We start from the raw sequence: 19,255 nt of genomic DNA, 5'->3' as shown, positions 1-19,255 counted from the left end.
AGTCTTACTAATATAGAGAGACTTTTGTGTCCTCATTTGGTGGATAAGAAATTGAGTTTTGTCCTGGCCAGGGTAGCTCAGTTGTTCAGAGGTTGTCCTGATACAGCAAAGTTGTGGGTTTGATCCCAAGTCAGGGCACAAGCCCTGACTCTGTGTCCTGTCTCATCTCAGGAGCTTCCGTTCAGCAAGAGCAGGGCCAGGACTTCTGAGGACATCTGAGAATGAGACGTGAGTCTCCAAGAAGCAATCAATAAATGCATAAAATTGGAACAACAAATCGATGTTACTCTCTCTCTCTCTCTCTCTCTCTCTCTCTCTCTCTCTCTCTTTCATACTTACCTTTTCTCTCTCAAATCTAAATAAAAATATAAGAAAAAGATATTGAATCTCCAGGAAGTAAAATGATATCTTGTTCTAGGTTGCTAAAAAACACATGTAAGAATAGCTTTCGGCTTTTGGCTCGGAGGATTCTCAGGTGCAACTTTCCTCGGTTGTCCCGAATCCGGGTTCATCTGACACCAGCTGCCTCCACCATGCCGCCAAAGTTCGACCCCAACTAGATCAAAGTCGTATACCTGAGGTGCACCGGTGGGGTAGTTGCTACGTCTGCCCTGGCCCCCAAGATCGGCCCCCTGGGCTTTCTCCAAAAAAGGTTGTTGATGACATCGCCAAAGCAACTGGTGATTGGAAGGGTCTGAGGATTACAGTGAAACTGACCATTCAAAACAGACAGGCCCAGATTGAAGTGGTGCCTTCTGCCTCTGCCCTGATCATCAAAGCCCTCAAAGAACCTCTAAGAGACAGAAAGAAGCAAAACAAACATTTAAGCACAGTGGAAATATCACATTTGATGAGATTGTCAGCATTGTCCGACAGATGCGGCTCCGATCTTTAGCTAGAGCAGTGTTTTTCAACCTTTTTTGGGCAAAGGCACACTTGTTTCATGAAAAAAATCACGAGGCACACCACCATTAGAAAATGTTAAAAAATTTAACTCTGTGCCTATATTGACTATATATAAAGTAATTCTCTTGAATAGGAATCAAATAAACACAAAGAAAGTATTTTATAATTACTTTATTATGAAATATTAAGTAAACAAAATAGTGAAAAATTATAAAATTCTTGTCTTGTGTGCACCTACGGCACACCAGGCAACATCTCGCGGCACACTAGTGTGCCGCTGAACAGCGGTTGAAAAACGCTGAGCTAGAGAACTCTCTGGAACCATTAAAGAGATCCTGGGTACTGCCCAGTCTGTGGGGAGCAATGTTGATGGCCACCACCCTCATGACATCATAGATGATATCAACAGTGGTGCAGTGGAATGTCCAGAAAAGAACTACAAAGGAAAATAACTCAAATAAAGATCATTTTGACAAGCAAAAAAACAAAACAAAAAAACAAAAAAACACACAAACAAACAAACAAACAAACAAACCATGCAAGAATAAAGCATATAATAGAAAGCCCATTATAAACGCTGTGTATCTAAAGAAAGTTATACCATTTTCATGGAAGGGAGGTTTCTGTGAGCTCTAATTCTATTTCTTTTAATAACTTCATAATTTACATAGAATAAAATGTACCCACTTGTGTATGCATTTCTATGAATTCGAACAAATGGGGTTGACCCACAATCAACATATAGAGTATTCGCACTTCCACTGAGACTTTCCCCCAGGCCTTTGGAGTTCATCACTGCCACCTCCAGCCCCAGAGACACCTTCAGTCATGGAGATTGAATTCTGTCAATAGGAGAATTCCTTTAAAGGTACTGATTTGTGTCTATATTCTGTCAGCATATTTGTGAAAGTGATCCAAGTTCTATGTATGTGTTCTTCGTCATGTACTATTACTAAGTGGTATTCCATTGTGTTTCATCCTGGTTTTAGCCTGTAATTTTCTAATAACAAGTGATGTTAAGCTTGTTTTCATGTGCATAGCTGCCTCATTTTTCTTATTAAGGGAAATGAAAGATTCATTCGGTGGCTGTTTTTCTTTTCAATAAAACTGTGGTAACACAACCTTAACAAAAACATTTCTAATTGTCTGAGTCAGTGGCGTTAAGGACATTCACATTGTTCTGGGATCATCACCACCATCCCTTTTATGTCTACCAAACTCACTCTCTGTGCCCATGAAAGGTACAGCTTGCCCTCCCCCCAGGTGTTGGCAACCAACATTCTACGATCAGTGTCTGTGAACTTGCTAGTCTAAGTACTTCATGGAAGTAGTATCACAAAGCATCTGTCCTTTTGTGATTGGGTTGCTACACTTAGCATAGTATCTTCAACCCACGTTGTAGCATGAGTCAGAATTCCCTTCCTTTTTTTGAAGATGAATAACTTTCCCTTGTATGTGTACACCACATTGTGTTTGTCTGTTTCTTGGCCGATGGGCCCTTCGGCTATTTTCACCTAATGGTGAATAATGCTACTGTGAACAGAGATGTATAAATATCCATTAAAGTTCCTGCTTTCAATCCTTCGGGTAAATACCCAGAAGTGAAATTACTGGTTCTCATGGTAAGTCTATTTTTAGTGTTTTGACCTGCCATACTGTATTTAGAAGCAGATGCATGGCCTTGGAATGTAGAGCGAAGCCCAAAAGTTTCATTTTATCCATATCTGCTCCAAGCCTTGTTATTTCTGTTTTTATTTTATTGATTTCAGAGAGGAAATGAGAGAGAGAGAGAGAGAGAGAGAGAGAGAGAGAGAGAGAGAGAGAGAAAGAGAGAGAGGATAATAAGAAAGAAATATCTCTGGGCTGCCTTCTACATGCCCCCTTCTGAGGATGGTGCCCACAACCCTGGCATATATCCTGAACAGGAATCAAACCAGAGACCTTTAGGTTCCTGGGTCGACACTCAACCCCCGACCCACAGCAGCCAAGCTCCTTTAGCTCTCTTAGAAGTAACTTTCACAGAACAGCAAGCTACTGCTCCCTAAAGTATGGGTCACTCATGAGGTGACCCACTAATGTATCGGGACATGGAAGAGCAGAGCAAACAAGGTCTGGAGACATTCAAGGATTGCAAAAGGTCACATGGGCAGTGCAGAATGCTGAATGATGGCCACCCAGAGATACCCAGGTCTAAATCCCTGGTGCCCCAAAATATTGCCATAAAAGGGAAAGGGGGGCTTTGCTGATGAGATTAAGGTAAGAATATTCATGTAAAGAGCATCCTAGATTATTAGGGTTGATCCCTGAATCCAGTCAAAAGAGTCCCCAAGATGGACATAGCAGGTGACTTTCTACACACAGAGCAGGACGAGGCCATGTGACCAGGAGATAGGTCACACTGATGCAGCCACAAACCAAGGACAGCCGGGACCCCATCACCTGAAGGAGGCAAGAGACTGGTTCTCTCCTCGAGCCCCTGGAGGGAGTGAACCCTTGAAATGTAGAGCAAAGCCCAAGAGTTACATTTTCTACATATCAGCTACAAGTCTTGTTATTTCCTGTTTTGTAGAAATCCTATAGTGTAGAAACCCAACAACTGGATTTCTACACAATAGAACATATTACAGTAGATGGGGTGTAGGACATGTTACCCCAAGATGTGGCACCCAATCTTTCTTTGTTTCCGAGGTCTCAGATAACCATGTAGAATTGCAGAGGGAGAAGATACTTTTACTCCCTGCATGTATTTCTGGTCTCAAGAACTAAGAGACTAAATTTCCACTTTTTAAAGACACTGAGTGTGTGGGGATTTGTCACAATGGCCCAGTAAGCCAATCCAGGTGAGAGCACCTCTGAGAAAACCCAGGGAAGGAGTTGAGAAAAGAGCTCCTTTGCCAGACTCATCCCTCTGTTCCTCTTTGCAGCCAATTTCTTCAAAGCATTTTCTGGACCCACTATCCCATATCCTCTCCTCCAATTCTCTGCTGCCATTGCTTCAATCTCATCTTCACACCTTTCCCACCAACCATTGCATTCCCTGTTGTCAGGATCTCCAATGACAATGTGTTTCCTTGTATCTTCTCTTCCCTGTGTGCCATCAGTCCTTCTCCTCCCTCACTTGTTGTTCTCATCTCACACTGACATGTCCCCATCTCTTGCCCCTCTCCTGATCTCCAGACATCCACACCAGCTCTCGCACTGATGGCCCCCAGTTGGATATGAAGTGTCTTCTCAGAATGAACATCACCCTCAAAACCCTGTATTCATCAAACACACCCTTTCCTTTGCTCAGGGGAAGCACTTAGGCACCATCCTTGCTCTAGACATTCTCTCAGTCCCCAAGTCAACTTGAAATTCAATTATATCCAGAAATTAAACCTCACTCTCCACCTGACCTCCCTGGCTCAACCACCATCCCCTCTTGCCATCTGTGTCCTCCCCTTTCTCTGTTTGGCTGCTGTGGACATGCTAGTCTATTCTGCAAAGGGCAGCCACGAAAGTCAGTTACAAAGAATGTTCAACCGTATGTCTGGTTTCCTCAATGGCTTCCTGGTTCTTGCATTTGCTGCAAGCTTTCACGAGGCTGCACACCAAGGGGTTTGCACCTCCTACCAAGGTTCTTTCCATTTGTAGATACACCATCAGGGACCCAGGCACCACTGGACTATCATGCCTGAGTCTTGTCTCCATCACACACCAGGTCGCTTCTGCCTCAGAGTTGGGGCACTGCTCCCCATCTTCCTGGCTAATCTCCTTTCAGGCAACACACAGTCTGCTCTCTCACCAGCATCCAGTTGAGGCTCAGACACCACAGTTCATACTCTCAGATGTTGGGAACTGTCCCCCCACATGTCACATGATCCTTTCCCTGCATGATTTCTCCCCAAACACATATCACCATTCAACAGACTCTACAAGTTTTATTTATATTACATTTGATCCAAACACATATCACCATTCAACAGACTCTACATGTTTTATTTATATTACATTTTATCCTCTTGTCTCCAGAATGACAGCTTCTGGATGATAGAGATTTTTGGTGCTGGGTTCATTGTTGCATCCTTAGTACCTACAACAATGCTGACACATGGTAGGTGCACAGTCATTCTTGCTAAAGAGTCTATAAGTAAATGCCTAAATCCTGTTTTGTTCAAAATTATAGAACAAACACACATACACACATGTGTAATGAGGCGACTTTTCACTGAACCAAAAACAAAACAAAAAACACCCCAAAAACGGATCAGCACTTGGAGATGTAGGAATGGGGAGGGAAGGGCATATCAGTAGAAGGAACTGGACATGAAAAGTCTCACAGTCACAAAGGCTCTGGCCGGGCTGGGAGTGGAGAAGGCGAGAGATTCAGGGAGATGGTAGAATCGAATGGAGACTCCAGCAGGGGACAAACGAGGCCAAGCCCTCAACTCCAGCCTGTGGTGTTTGCACCTCATCTCTGCACATGGAGAGGAGAGTCACTGTTCAAAATGTGAAGCAAGTGGACCACATGTCTCTGGATCCACCATCAGGGATCCAGGCATGGGATGAGGCCACAGGAACAATCCCGGCAGGATGAGCAGGAGGCGGCCATCCCATGTAGGCTGTAATTGGGAAGAAGGCTGGGTAAGTCTTAGTGGACTGGGGAGAGCAGGATGGCAAGCAAAGTGTAGGACCACAGCAGTCCTGGTCTTAGAGAAGGGGGCCACCATGTCATCACTGTGATGGGAAACCCAGCAGAGAAGTGGATTTGGGGAAGAAGGTGACAGTTCCATTTTATTTGTTTGTTTGTTTATTTGTTTTGTTTGTCTGTTTATTCATTTACTTAGAAAATAATTTTATTGATATTTTCACAGAGAGGAAGGGAGAGGAATAGAGAGCTAGAAACATGGATGAGAGAGAGAAACATTGATCAGCTGCCTCCTGCACACCCCCTATTGGGGATGTACACGCAACCAAGGTACGTGCCCTTGACCGAATCCAACCTGGGACCCTTCAGTCCACAGGCTGATGCTCTGTCCATGGAGCCAAACCGGTCAGGGCTGACAGCTCCATTTCAGCAATGCTGATGGGCAGACCTGTGGGAGGCATCAGGGGGTGTTGGGTGGTGACACACCTGCATCACTCACCTGAGGAATTAACCTGAGACTCCGCTTGCATCCTGTGTGCTCCCTTGGGACGTCTGGACCTTCCTCTTGTGGTACCTGCCTCTGAGGGAAGACACCGGGGCCTTTCAGTCTGATCACATCAGGTGCAGTGGGCAGCAGACCCATCCCACTGTTCCCTGATCAAGGCCAGGAGAGGAGACTGAAGTGGGAAAGGGTGTGTCTAGCCTGACACACCCTCCTGATGGCTGCAGGTACCTTCCACCCTGGAGACCTGGCTGATGGGACACTCAAAAGGTCTGTCTGTATGGAGGCCACACCAACCACCCCTTATCCTCCTGCCAGCCCTGCCTCCGACCCTTCGGTATCCCAGGTCTTGGTTCAGCACTTGGCCTCGTGCCCCCTGCCCTCCCTTGACCTCCCTCCCCCCCCTGAGCAGAGCTCACATGAGGACGATGAGGCAGAGGAGGAGGACCAGGGTCTTGACAGCAGTCTCTCCAATGGCCACCAGCACCACCTCTGGCCTGGGTCCTGATAATCCTACAGGAGAGAGGGATGAGGACAGTCACCTGCTCAGCTGCAATCCCATGTTCTTCTGCTCCCAGTAGGACCCAGGACATTGTCCCCTGGCCTTCCTGCATCACCGGATTCAGTACCACCTGGGCTCTCACCCTAGACCCCACCCTGACCCCAGCCGTTGGACAGAAATGGAAATGTGCACGTTGGAATCCATCCAATTGAAACATTCTGTTGATCAATGGACACGATGGGGCAAATGAAAAAGCCAACCCACTTAATGGGAGAGAACTTTTGCTAGCTACAGGTTGGATAAAAATCAATAACCAGCCCACATACCAAACTCTTACAAATTAACAACAGAAAGTCAAGGAACCTGGTTAAACAAGGGGCAGAGACTCGATATAAAGTGCTCTTTCAAGGTTACATACAAATGAACCACAATTCCATGAGAAAATAAGGGGTATCAGCGTAATTATAAAAATGCAAATCAAAGCCACGTTGGAGTAGCCTTTCACACACACACTAGTAGCCTATGATTTTTTTTTTTTGAAGGAAAATGCCCATGTTGGCAATTTGTGTGTAGAAATTGGAAGCCTTATGCTTTGCTGGTGGGAATGTAAACTGGTGCTGCCACTGTAGGACACAGTCCGGAATTTCCTGAGAAAGCCATACATAGAAAGTACCATCGACTCAGCAGTGTTCTTTAAGTCATCCACCCCAGTGTTATTTAGGTCATTCACCTAGGGGTGAATGACCTAAAGAACAAAAATAGCCAAAACCGGTTTGACTCAGTGGATAGAGTGTCAGCCTGCTGACTGAACGGTCACAGGTTCAATTCCGGTCAAGGGCATGTACCTTGGTTGCCGACAGATCCCCAGGAAGGGGTGTGCAGGAGGCAACTGGTCGATGTTTCTCTCTTGTCAATGTTTCTAACTCTCTATCTCTCCCTTCATCTCTGCAAAGAATCAATGAAATGTATTAAAAAAAAAAAAAGAAGAAGAACAAAAATATCTGAATCAAAAACGCACATGAAGTTCACAGCGGTATTATAACCGCCCCAAACTGGAAACACCCAAATGTCCATCAACTGATCAGCGGAAGAACTGAATGTGATGCAATGGACTGTTATTCAGACAACCCCTGAGCACCCTTGTTCTTCTTTAGAGAATATGTGCCCACAGCCAGCTCCCTCCATGCCGTGGACAACTCCACAGTCACAGAGACGGGGGGGTGAGGGGATGGCGGGAGGGGCATCTGTCCTACTGATGGCAAAGGGCCTGTTAGGTCCTTCAGGTGAACAGCCAACGCTCACAGCAGCCTGTGGACACTGCTCTCTTCCAGGGGGAGACCCAGCTTCTGAGGGCAGACTTCAGTGCCTTTACCCAACCATAACATTATCTCCGTTGCTACCTCATAACTGTACTTTTGCCACTGCTATGAATCGTAAATAGCTGTGTTTTCCGATGGCCTTAGGCGACCTTGCGAGGGCTTCCCAAACCACAGGTTGAGAACCGCTGCTGTAGAGCCTAAGACAGGGGTCTTCAAACTACGCCCCGCGGGCCACATGCAGCCCCCAGGGGAGTCTGATCCTGCCCGCCAGGTTTTTTGGGCAGTGAGCGCAGCCGAGGTGTTACAGTAGGAATTAGTAGTTCATATAGTCCGGCCCTCCATCTCTCTGAGGGACCGTGATCTGGCCCCCACTTTAAAAAGTTTGAGGACCCCTGGCCTAAGACCATCAGGAAGTGGCCCTGCTCCCTACAGCCCATGACCCGCTCCTTCTTACCTGTGCCGTCTCCTAGGCAACCACCTGGTGTTGGGTTCTGAGGGGGACCTGGGACAGGAAGAGAGAAGTTCCCACGCCTGTGAGCTGACATGTGGTGAGGATTGTGTAGGCATTGCACTTCCACCCTCGGAGACCACGGAAAAGCAAGAGGGTTAGGTCTTTATGCTCTAGGTCCCCTATACAGCCAGGTCCCCAGGACAAAGCACCCAGCACCCCTGCCTGGCCCTCCTGCTATGCACACCCTCAGGGACCAGGTGCTCTGACCCATCACTCACAGGTGACATTGAGCTGGATGGTTCTCTCCACAGTCACACCAGCGGCAGGAAAGTGCACCTGACAGGTGAGGTTGGTGCCGTGGTCCTGGGGCCGTGGGGTGAGGGTGAGCACGGAAGAGAAACGGGTCCTGGGGCCCAGGGAGCTGTGGGCAGCTGAGGTCCAGGAGAAGGTGGGGGGCGTGCCCCGCTCACAGGCCCAGGGCACAGAGCAGGTCAGGTTCCTGGGGCGGCCACACTCCAGGGTCCCCGGGATGTGGATGTCAGGCCTGTGGTTGAGGGCTGGAGAGGAGGGGAGAGAGGGGATGAGGAGGAAGGGTCCCAGGTGCGGTCCTGAGAGAAGCCTCAGGCTTTGTTCCAGCTCCTCCCTCTGAGCCCAACACACTGCACCCCGACCCCCTCCCAGGATGGGGCCCATCCCAGCCCTGTGAGGGGCCAACATAACTGCCTGTGAGACCTCTCCTGGAGCCTGTTCCTTACCTGTCACATGCACGGAGAGCATGATCATTTTGTAAGAATATTTACCCATTCGGTAATTTTCCCTCTCCACCCGAAAAAAATATGATCCCTCATCTGTCCTCCGGGCGTCCCTGATGTCCAGGGAGCAGTTGTAGGTCCTGGGATCCCCGAGGAGGTGGAATCGGCCTTGGGTCTCCTCCTGCACTTTACGAAATGGGTTGTTTGTGGCCACAGCAGCATCCTGGAGTTCATCAGCTCCTTCTGGGAACCAGTAGCCATATGCAGGAGAAGGATAATTCCCCGGGTGGGTGAAGGTGCAGGGCACAAACACGCACAGGCCCTCCTGCACCGTCACGGGCGTCAGCACTGTCAGTGTGTAGAAGCTTCCAGGCTGAGCCAGGGACCCTGCAGGGAAAGGAGGGTCAGCCGCAGCCCCTGACCCACTCCCGCTAGCCCCTCAGGCACTCACCTGCCCACAGCAGGGGCAGCAGCCACAGCATCTCTGACATGGAGGGCTTCTGGGCTCCTGAGGGTGAAAATGAAGGAAGACAGTGCCTGGGAAGAAGGAGCCTGGTGAGGCCACGAAATCAGGGTGGAGCGTGAGATCTGGGCTGTTCACAAAAGAGGAATCTCAGAGCCCAAGTGCTTCCCCTCTCTGCCCAGAGACCCGGGCACCCTCCCAGAGATAGACAGACAGAAAGGGAACCCCGAGTCCTGTCCTACCTCGTATCTTCCCTGTGGCTCCAGAGCAGAACCAGGACCTCTGAGGACATCTGGGGAGGGGACATGGGAGTTCCTAGGTCCTCCCCACGGGGGCTTTTCTGAGCTCTGGTGTCAAATATACGGAAGGGTCTTAGGAAAAGTGTAGGAGGCGGCCATTATTTTGGGTATTCACTCATTCACCCATTCACTCCCTCATCCACTCCTTTGGCACAGAGTGGGGAGGACACACCACAGAGACCCTCAGATGCGGCCTGTCCGGCATGTTCTGGACCTGGGTGAGGCCCGCCCTCACCTCCGAGGGGGCCAGCAGGGACCTCTGCAGATCTGAGGCTGGACAGACCATGGGTGGGTGTCTGAGTCCTGCCCAGGCGGAAGTGCTGTTGGTGCCCAGTGTTGCACTGGGGAGAGGTCACTTCCTGGCCTGAGAGTGTTGTGTGAACTTGTGGTTCTGAACTAGGGCCTGCCGGAAACATTTGGCAATGTCTGGACACATGTCACGGTCCCAGCTAGGGAGGAGGGTGCCCCGGGCAGCCCCTGGGTGGAGCCCAGAGAAGTTTCTGCACATCCTGTGAGGCACAGCACAGCCTCCCGACAGCATACCCAAAGGTCAGCCATGCCAAGGTCAAGACACCCGATCTGGACCCCGGCAGGCAGGCAGGGGTGTGCATGTCAGATATACCTAAGGGTCTTAGGTGAAGTGTCAGGGGCAGCCACTATTTCAGGCATTCATTCATTCACTCACTCACTCACTCATTCATTCACTCACTCATTCATTTACTCACTCACTCATTCACTCACTCACTCACTCACTCATTCATTTATTCACTCACTCACTCATTCACTCAATCTTTCATTCACTCACTCATTCACTCACTCACTCATTCACTCACTCATTCATTCATTCATCTATTCATCCATTCACCCATTCACTCACTCATTCGTTCACCCATTCACTTATTCACCCACTCATTCATTCATTCATTCATTCATTCATTCATTCATTTATTCCTTCACTCACTCACTCCTTCACTCGACAAACAGACTGAGCCTGTGCCCTGTGTGGGGGCCGGAGGAGAGAAGACCGGCAGACACCCTCCGTCCATGCCCAGAGATGGCCCCCATGAGGGCGGGGAGGCAGAGGACCTCAGGACCTGCCTGGTAGAGGCCCTGATGGTGAAACAAGGCTGGGGCCATGACTGGAGGCCCCGCTGGCTGGTGGCTCTTGGGCACAACAGAGCAGACTGGGCGTGGCCTGGGCTCTGAGGGGACCAGGAGGAACATTCCCGGCTGTGGGCCCAGGGACAGTGAGGGGGGACCTCGCTGAGAGGGGGAAGAGGGAGGGAGCTCTCTGCCTTCTCCCTGTTCACGTGCCATCGGCCCCCAGGTCTGGCCTCCTTTCTCACTTCCCTTCCTCCTGGCCGTTTCCGCTGCTGGGAGCCACCCCGGGCACCACCCCAGGCAGTGCGGCCACCCACACCTTCTACAGCCATCCCTCCCGCTTTATCATCCGCTCTCTGACCTCCACGCGGGGAGACCCGCCTGTCCATTCCCCCAGCATTCCCTGCACTGGAGCTGGGGGTGGACACACACACACACACACACACACTGACCCCTGGCCCTGTTACCGTGGGGTGGGGATGGTGCAGGGAGCTCTCAGTTCCTCCTGCGGAGGGGCCGGGGAAGCTGCTCAGGGGAAGCTCAGCCGCTGTGGCCCAGCCCTGGGACGGCTCACATCCCCTTCCATGTCTCTCATCTCCAGAACCCACATGAATGACCCCCAGGCCCTTTGCCCAGGCCCAGGCCCTCCAGGACAAGCCCTCCCCGCACTCCACACACACACACACACACACACACACACACACACACACACACCCCTGTGTGCCCCTGGCATCCCTGAAGCTGAACCTGAGAATAAGGTAGAGCTGTTGGGCCTTGTCCTGGCTGAGCTGGCCTGGAGTAGCCCCGTCTGTCCCCCTTCCCCATCCCCTCTCATAGCTCCTGAGCAGGAGTCGCCAGACCCCAGCCTCCTTCTCTTGCTCTGCTCTTTTCCCTCTCCCGCGCCCCTCCCCTCACCCCCAGACAGGGAGACCTGGGTGCCCACAGGCCCACACCAGCGGGTGAACTCCGCAGGTCTCCAGCCCTGCTGCGTGGGACAGCTCCGCCCCGGGGCAGGGCCCAGGGCGTGGCCTCCGGATGGACGTTCGCATCACCTCCAAGTCCCCTCACCCCCACCCAGGTCACGGAAAAGCTGCGCTCGGGGGCAGTTCCCATGGAGCAGACTGGGTGCACAGCAGAGTGTGAGTTGAGGTGGGAGGAGTCGCCAGCATGCAGGCCCCGCGGGCTGCACAGGGGGCAGGGCTGCAGGAGGCTCCGCAGTGACTGCAGGGAGCGAGCTTGGCTCTCGGGGCAGGAATTGCACGGGGTTTTCCAGGGCAGGATTGCACGGGCTTGGGGCTTGTTGGCGTGATTCCGTGGGCAGACCGGGACCTCGGGCAGCGCAGGCTCCAGGCTCCGTGACAGCGTCCTGGGACCCGCAGCGCAGAGGATGGAGCTGCGTTTCTCACGGTTTTGGAGGCTGGGAGTCCAGGGTCAAAGGCCAGCGTGTTGGGTTCCTGGTGTGAGCCTGCCTCCCGGCCTCACATGTGGAGAGAGGAGAGAAATGGAAGATCAGTTTCTCATCCTTTCCTTTCCTTTCCTTTTTTTTTTTTAAAAAAATCTTTTTTTTTTTTAATTGTCTGCTGTGGTCGGCAAACTGCGGCTCGAGAGCCACCTGCGGCTCTTTGGCCCCTTGAGTGTGGCTCTTCCACAAGATACCACGGCCTGGGCGAGTCCATGTTGAAGAAGTGGCGTTAGAAGAAGTTTAAGTTTAAAAAATGTGGCTCTCCAAAGAAATTTCAATCGTTGTCCTGTTGGTATTTGGCTCTGTGGACTCATGAGTTTGCCGACCACTGTTCTAAAGGTTTACATATGTCTCCTTTCCCTCCCCCCTCCCATTGATCCCCCACCCCCAACCATTCCCCCACTTCCACCCCCGGCAAACCCCCACCGCCTCAGTGTTTAACTACAAACAGGTTATAGTAAGTCCTAGGCTGGTATTTTCCCTTTCAAAGATCAACTTAGATCTTTCCTGAGCCCATTCGCCTTTTCACCTCTAAGATAACCTATCTGTGGGATGTCTGGTTAACCTGTAACTTCCTTTTTACCCCGGACCCCTCAGGGCACAACCAATGGCCCCCGGGGACATTCCCTCATTGTTATTGTTATCAAGTTCATTGTCAACTGATAATTACAGTTAAGGATCCTGTATCCCTCTCTGTAAAAGAAGCACATGTCCATCATTTCACTTTTGACCCTATCCCAGAGGTTTCCCACCTCCTTAAATATCGCCAATGAATTTCATGTAACTCACCTACGTCCCTCTCCTTTGATGGCAATGTACAAATATAGATGTAACTCTGCATTCTCCAGAGCATCATCTCCATTTACTGAGGTTCTGCTTCCCGGCCTATGTCCACAGTTTGGCTCAGAAAAACTCAAAAAAATTCTTCACAGGTTTCAATGTGTGTGTGTGTGTGTGTGTGTGTGTTTTGTTTTGTTTTTTTTGTTTTTCATTAACAGATGCTGAAGTTTCCTCTTTCTTTTTTTTTCTTTTTCTTTTTAAAAAAATATATTTTATTGATTTTTTTACAGAGAGGAAGGGAGAGGGATAGAGAGTTAGAAATGTCAATGAGAGAGAAACATTGACCAGTTGCCCCTTGCACACCCCCTACTGGGGATGTGCCCGCAACCAAGGTACATGCCCTTGACGGGAATCGAACCCAGGACCTTGGCTCTACCACTGAGCCAAACTGGTTTCGGCTGAAGTTTCCTCTTTCAAGGAACCAAGAGCTGCAGAGCCGAGGGGAAGCTCTGGCAGGAAGGTGAGGCGGTTTCGGTGCACCCAGGAGAGGAACCTCGGGGAGGGTGCCCTTGGGGACCGCTCTCCATCACAATGCCCGCCCCGGCTGTCCTGGGAGACTGGCTCGCTTCCTCCTTACCCAGAGGCGAACCCTGCGGCTCAGCGGGAGCCACAGACAGGCCAGCCGAGCCCAGGAGGGCAGCACCTGCCCGTCTCTCTCCTGGCTCCTGCCCGTAGCCTGTCCTTCGCCACCTGCTCTCTGTTCCAGGGACCGAGGCATATGAATCCTGCTGAGAAGCGGAGAGAGAGGCCCCAGCTGGTTTGGCTCCGTGGATAGAGCATCGGCCTGCGGACTGAAGGGTCCTGGGTTTGATCCCGGTCAAGGGCACAGGCCCAGGTTGCGGGCTGGATCCCCAGTAAGGGGGCATGGGCAGGGGGCAGCCGGTCAATGATTCTTTCTCATCATTGATGTTTCTGATAGGTCCTCCCTTCCTCCAACTGATGGATAGACTTAAGCTCCACCTGCAGCCAGACATTCCTGAGCACTGAACCGCCAATCAGCACCTGCCAAATACCTAAGCCCCCAGGTCCCTAACCATAGGCCTTACAGGAAACCACCGATCAGCGTGTGCTGAGTGCCCTAAGCCCGTCCCCTCTCCTCCCCTTAAAAAGTGCTTGTGCCCCAGCCCTCGCTCTCTTCCGCTCTCTCTCTCTGGAAGCAGCCGGCAGTGGTACTCTTCTCTCCCATAAAGCCTGTGTCCTGCCATCTTGGTCTCCGGTCCCCATTCTGTTTCATCTTTCACTTTCTATTTCTCTATCTCCCTCCCTTCCTCTCTGAGATCAATACTGATCTCAGAGAGGAAGGGAGAGAGAAAGTGGAACAAGAGGATGGAAATCAGGTTTCTAAGAAACCACAAGCCATGCCCCGAATTCCCTGGGCATCTAGCACACAGCGCATTCATCGCCTGGCCACCTGGCCAGCCGCTCTCCACCAGCACTCGAGGGCTGCGGGACTGGGTGTGGAGCGAGAGCCTGACTCCGGGGGTGAGGGCTGCTGGGAACTCCCCTGGTAACGAGACGGGCCTCCCTGGTCCCAGTTGACCCTGTGGCTGTTCCTCTCGCTTTTCCCACGCCCCAGCAGCCTGCACCTGTGCGTCCTGAGCCGCCCAAGGTCACCCAGAGGTCATGTTGTGTCTGGTGGGAGAGCAGGAAATGGGCTGGTGTCTGAGTTATGCTTCCCCTGTAGCATCAGGGAGAGTGCTCTCTCTCTCCCCCCTGTGGACGAAAGGAGCCACATGCTCACCCGACAAGCTCAGGGGAGGCCTGTGTGGCAGTCTTGCAAACGCAGAGACCTAAAGTAACCACAAAAGATAGTTTGAAAATTAAATATTTAAACTACAAACAGGTTATGGTGGGTAGTCATGTCCTAGGCCGATATTTTCCCTGACAATGATCAACTTAGATCTTCTTTGCTGAGCCCATTTGCCTTTTTGCCTCTAAGATAACACATCTGTGAGATGTCTGGGTAACTTTTTAAAAAAAACAAACATATTTTATTGATTTTTTTACAGAGAGGAAGGGAGAGAGATAGAGAGCTAGAAACGTTGATGAGAGAGAAACATCGACCAGCTGCCTCCTGCACACCCCCTACCGCGGATGTGCCCCCAACCAATGTACATGCCCTTGACCGGAATGGAACCTGGGACCTTTCAGTCCACAGACCTATGCTCTACCACTGAGCCAAACTGGCTTCAGCTCTGGGTAACTTTTGTAATTTCCCTTTTTCTGGAGCCCCTTGGGGCACAACCAAATGTGGTGGGCGCCAGGACAGATGCCTCAAATTCCTTCTTTATCATGTTAATTGTTCCTGCACTCACCTAAGTCTGCCTCTATCATTTTACTTTTTATTCAATCCCAGGGGTTTCCCACCACTTTGTTTTATCCCACCTCCTTAACCCATCACCAATGAATTTCATGTAACCCACCTGTTGTGTCCCTTCTTTGATTGCAATGTATAAAAACAAATGCAACCCGTCATTCTGGGGAGCATTATCTCAATCCATTAAGATTGGCTCAAATAAACTCACAAAAATTCTTTACAGGTTTCAATGTTGTGGTTTTATTCATTAACACCCCATCTCCCTCTTTTCCCCTTCCCCTCTCTCCCCCTCTCTTCCCCTTCCCCCCTCTCTCCCTTTCCCCTCCTCTCTCTCCTTCTCTTTACCAATCCCCCTCTTCCCCTCTTTCCCCTCTCCCCCTCTCTCTTCCTCTCTCCCATATTTTCTCCCCCTCTCTTTCCCCCTTCCCCTCTCCCCTTCTCTTCCTTCCTTCCTTCCTTCCTTCCTTCCTTCCTTCCTTCCTTCCTTCCTTCCTTCTTTCCTTCCTCCCTCCCTCCCTCCCTCCCTCCCTCCCTCCCTCCCTCCCTCCCTCTCTCTGTCCCTCCCTCCTTCCTCCCCAGAAGTTCCTGACACCCTACTCTGCGACCACCTCCCACCCAGTGCCCAGCAAGCCAAGTCAGAACCTCCTGCTAAACCTCCACTCAGCCAAAGAGGCGACCACCATCCTGTGGAACCTGCAGCGGCAGACATTCAGGTTTCCGCCACAAGGTGGCAGCAATGGCCCTTCCAGCTCTGGTCCTCTTCAACCAGCGATGGGAATCAGGGGAAAGGACAGGGAGACTTCTGTCGTCAGCCGGAGCCGGTCCAGTTCATTGCTGGAGGCCAGTTAGTGGGAGTATTTAGTGTCCGTTAATTACTGTTCTAACTACTTCATCTACAACAGCTCCTTTGAGCTTCAGGACCACCCACTGAGGTCCAGAGTAACGGTCTGCTTTCCACAGGAGGAGCCATAACGAGGTCCATAGATGTGTCTCTGTTTTCTTTTAATAGATTTATTGAGGCACCATTGCTAGACAAAAGAAATGGCACATATTTAATGTGTGCAACTTGATGTGTTTGGACATTTGTTCAAACACATGACCAAACCATATTACATGATCAAGGTAAGAAATACACCTATCCCTTCTCAACATTTCCCTGTATCTCGTGTTTGTTTGTCCTAAGAAAATGCAAGCCCTGGCCCGTAGCTCAGTAGGTGAAAGCGTCTTCCCGCTACACCAAGGTTGTGGGTTCGATCCCCAGTCAGGACACATACAAGCAGCAACCAAAGAATGCGTAATGAAGTGGAACAAGACATTTATGTTTCTCTCTCTTTCTCTTTCTCTCTCTCTTTCTTCCTCTTTCTCTAAAAAGAAAACCTTAATAAATAGCCCAGCTGGTAGGGATCAGTGTTTGAGCATCGACCTATGAACCAGGAGGTCACAGTTCAATGCCCAGCCAGGGCACATGCCCAGATTGCGGGCTCCATCTCCAGTGGGGCGCATGCAGGAGGCAACAGATCAATGATTTTCTCCAATCATTGGTGTTTCTACCTCTCCCTTCCTCTCTGAAATCAATTAAAAAAATACATTTAAAAAAACTTAATAACTAAATAAAAAGAAATGTTGATGTGAGATCTACTTTCTGAACAAACATTTTACGTGCACTATACAGGCACTCTGTTGTACAGCAGCCGGTCTCCAGTACTCATTCGTCTTGCATAACCGAAACTTTTTCCTGATTGAACACACACTCACCATTTCCCCTCCCTCCGGCCCTGAGCAGCCACCACTCTATTCTCTGCTTCTATGAGCCTGAGTATCTTAAATACTTCATACAAGTGGAATCAAGAAGCATTTGTCCTTCTGTGACTGGCTAATTCCACTCAGCATAATGCTTGACCGGAAATGCTTACGAGAGTTCTTCGAGCTGAAAGGACAGGGTGTTCAGGGTGTTCAGTGTAGTCACAGGTTCCCAGAACTGTGCCCCCGGGTGACTTTGTCACTATGGAGACCTCACAGCACGGCCTTCCCGAGACCTCGATGGTGCAGCTTCAGCCACCTGCTAAACCACAGTCGGATGTGCTGTCCGGTGTTGACTGGGACGTCGGTATCACTTTTAATTTTTGTACAAAAGTTAAAGGACAAAAGCATTGCCCTGGCGGAATGGCTCAGTTGGTTAGAGCCTCGTCCTGTACCACAAAAGGTTGTGGGTTCGATTCTGGGTCAGGGCACATGCCTCTGTTGCAGATTCCATGCCACATCGGGGCAAAGTAGGAGGCAACTGGTCGTTATTTCTCTCTCACATTGATCTCTCTCTCTCTCTCTCTCTCTCTCTCTCTCTCCCTCTCTCTCTCTCTTTCCCTCCCTCTCTCTGTCTTTCTCCCTCTCTCTGTCTTTCTCCTTCCCTCTCTCCCTCCCTTTCCTCGGCTTTAGGAAGGTTGAGAACCACTGCTTTAGACCAAGATCAGGGTTACTTTGGTTCACAGCTCCAGGGCTCCCCCTGGTGGTCTAATGAGTTGGTGTGGTGGGTTTGTCCAGAGGGGCACAGAGATGGGTCTGTTGGTTGTCATGGTCGCAGGAGGTTTACAGATCCATAGAGATCCCAGGTGATCATTCCTTGCGGTCTCCAGGCCTGATAAGCAGGGAGGAGGGGCTGTTTTATGAGGGTACATTCCGGCTGTGCTGGGCAGAACCTTGCCCTGGGAGGGGCCGTGACATCTTTCTCTCCTGATAAGAAGGTACAAAACGGGGCGCTGGTACTGTATGCTCTGACAGCTCCATTCTCTCTCTCTCTCTCTCTCTCTCTCTCTCTCTCTCTCTCTCTCTCTCTCTCTCTCTCTCTCTCTCTCTCTCTTGCAAGTGCCTGACTTCAGCTTTGGTTGCCAAGGCATTCACATCAAAGATGGCTTCCTGGAAAAAACACATTGCCAGCCACACGACTAGATAAGACCCCAGCCACTTCCATGAGTGATTTTTTTTAAAATTTATTGATTGAGCCCTAACTGGTTTTGCTCAGTAGATAGAGCATTGGCCTGTGGACTCAAGGGTTCCAGGTTCGATTCTGGTCAAGGGCATGTACCTTGCTTGCGGGCACATTACCAGTATGGGGTGTGCAGGAGGCAGCTGATGGATGTTTCTCTCTCTCATTGATGTTTCTCTCAATCAATGTCCCTTTCTCTCTGTAAAAAGTTAATAAAATATATATATAAATTATTGATTGATTGAGAGAGAGAGAGAGAGAGAGAGAGAGAGAGAGAGAGACATTGCTTTGTTTTTCCACTTATTTGTGCATTCACTGGTTAATTCTTGTAGGTGTTCTAACCAGGGATCAAACCTGCAACCTTGTCACATCAGGACAATGCGCGAACCAATTCAGTGACCTGGCAGGGCTCTATCGTGTTGATTTCAATAACTGACCATTTAGATCTTGATTGATTTCAATAACTGACCATTTAGACTACTTTTTTTCCCCCTCTCTTCTGGTGCTTTAAATCCCTGCCTTTTATTTTATTTAATATATTTTATTGATTTTTTACAGAGAGGAAGGGAGAGAGATAGAGAGCTTGAAACGTCGATGAGAGAGAAACATCGACCAGCTGCCTCTTGCACACCCACTGCCAGGGATATGCCCGCAACCAATGCACATGCCCCTGACCGGAATCGAACCTGGGACCCTTCAGTCCGCAGACCGACGCTCTACCACTGAGCCAAACC

The 19,255-nt window shown here is 50.1% G+C and overlaps 1 protein-coding gene and 1 pseudogene across 3 annotated transcripts; one reads left to right on the top strand and one right to left on the bottom strand.

Moving 5' to 3' along the window:
• The first annotated feature begins 533 nt into the window (after window positions 1–533).
• Window positions 534–1,358, top strand: LOC311633901 (large ribosomal subunit protein uL11-like; annotated as a pseudogene). The gene is made up of 2 exons: window positions 534–905; window positions 1,214–1,358. The product of its transcript is annotated as a large ribosomal subunit protein uL11-like (transcript).
• A 3,444-nt stretch (window positions 1,359–4,802) lies between these two features.
• On the bottom strand, window positions 4,803–9,728 carry LOC311633443 (myeloid cell surface antigen CD33-like). 2 transcript variants are annotated; one of them, XM_084906153.1, is made up of 7 exons: window positions 9,511–9,722; window positions 9,063–9,446; window positions 8,586–8,864; window positions 8,311–8,358; window positions 6,455–6,548; window positions 6,033–6,113; window positions 4,803–5,507 (listed from the first exon to the last, which is right to left on the bottom strand). In XM_084906153.1, the coding sequence occupies exons 1-6, from the start codon at window positions 9,548–9,550 to the stop codon at window positions 6,041–6,043; spliced, it is 918 nt and encodes a 305-aa protein (XP_084762279.1). In that variant the 5' UTR covers window positions 9,551–9,722; the 3' UTR covers window positions 4,803–5,507; window positions 6,033–6,040. The 2 variants fall into 2 exon arrangements, with proteins under 2 accessions (XP_084762279.1, XP_084762278.1); XM_084906152.1 differs by having other exon boundaries at window positions 4,810–5,507; window positions 8,586–9,446; window positions 9,511–9,728.
• Between the last annotated feature and the right edge of the window lie 9,527 nt (window positions 9,729–19,255).

Source organism: Pipistrellus hanaki, assembly GCF_964339955.1.
Source record: "Pipistrellus hanaki genome assembly, chromosome: 15".
Lineage (NCBI taxonomy): Eukaryota > Metazoa > Chordata > Mammalia > Chiroptera > Vespertilionidae > Pipistrellus > Pipistrellus hanaki.
This window is presented reverse-complemented; position numbering and strand designations above follow the sequence as displayed.

Excerpts from the sequence above, each read along its gene's own strand:
- LOC311633443 (XM_084906152.1), bottom strand. The coding sequence starts at position 9,550 with ATGTCAGAGATGCTGTGGCTGCTGCCCCTGCTGTGGGCAG. Across the intron at positions 9,447-9,510 it reads GCTGCCCCTGCTGTGGGCAG|GGTCCCTGGCTCAGCCTGGA; the intron begins GTGAGTGCCTGA and ends CTTTCCCTGCAG. Across the intron at positions 6,549-8,310 it reads TTGCCTAGGAGACGGCACAG|GATTATCAGGACCCAGGCCA; the intron begins GTAAGAAGGAGC and ends TCTCTCCTGTAG.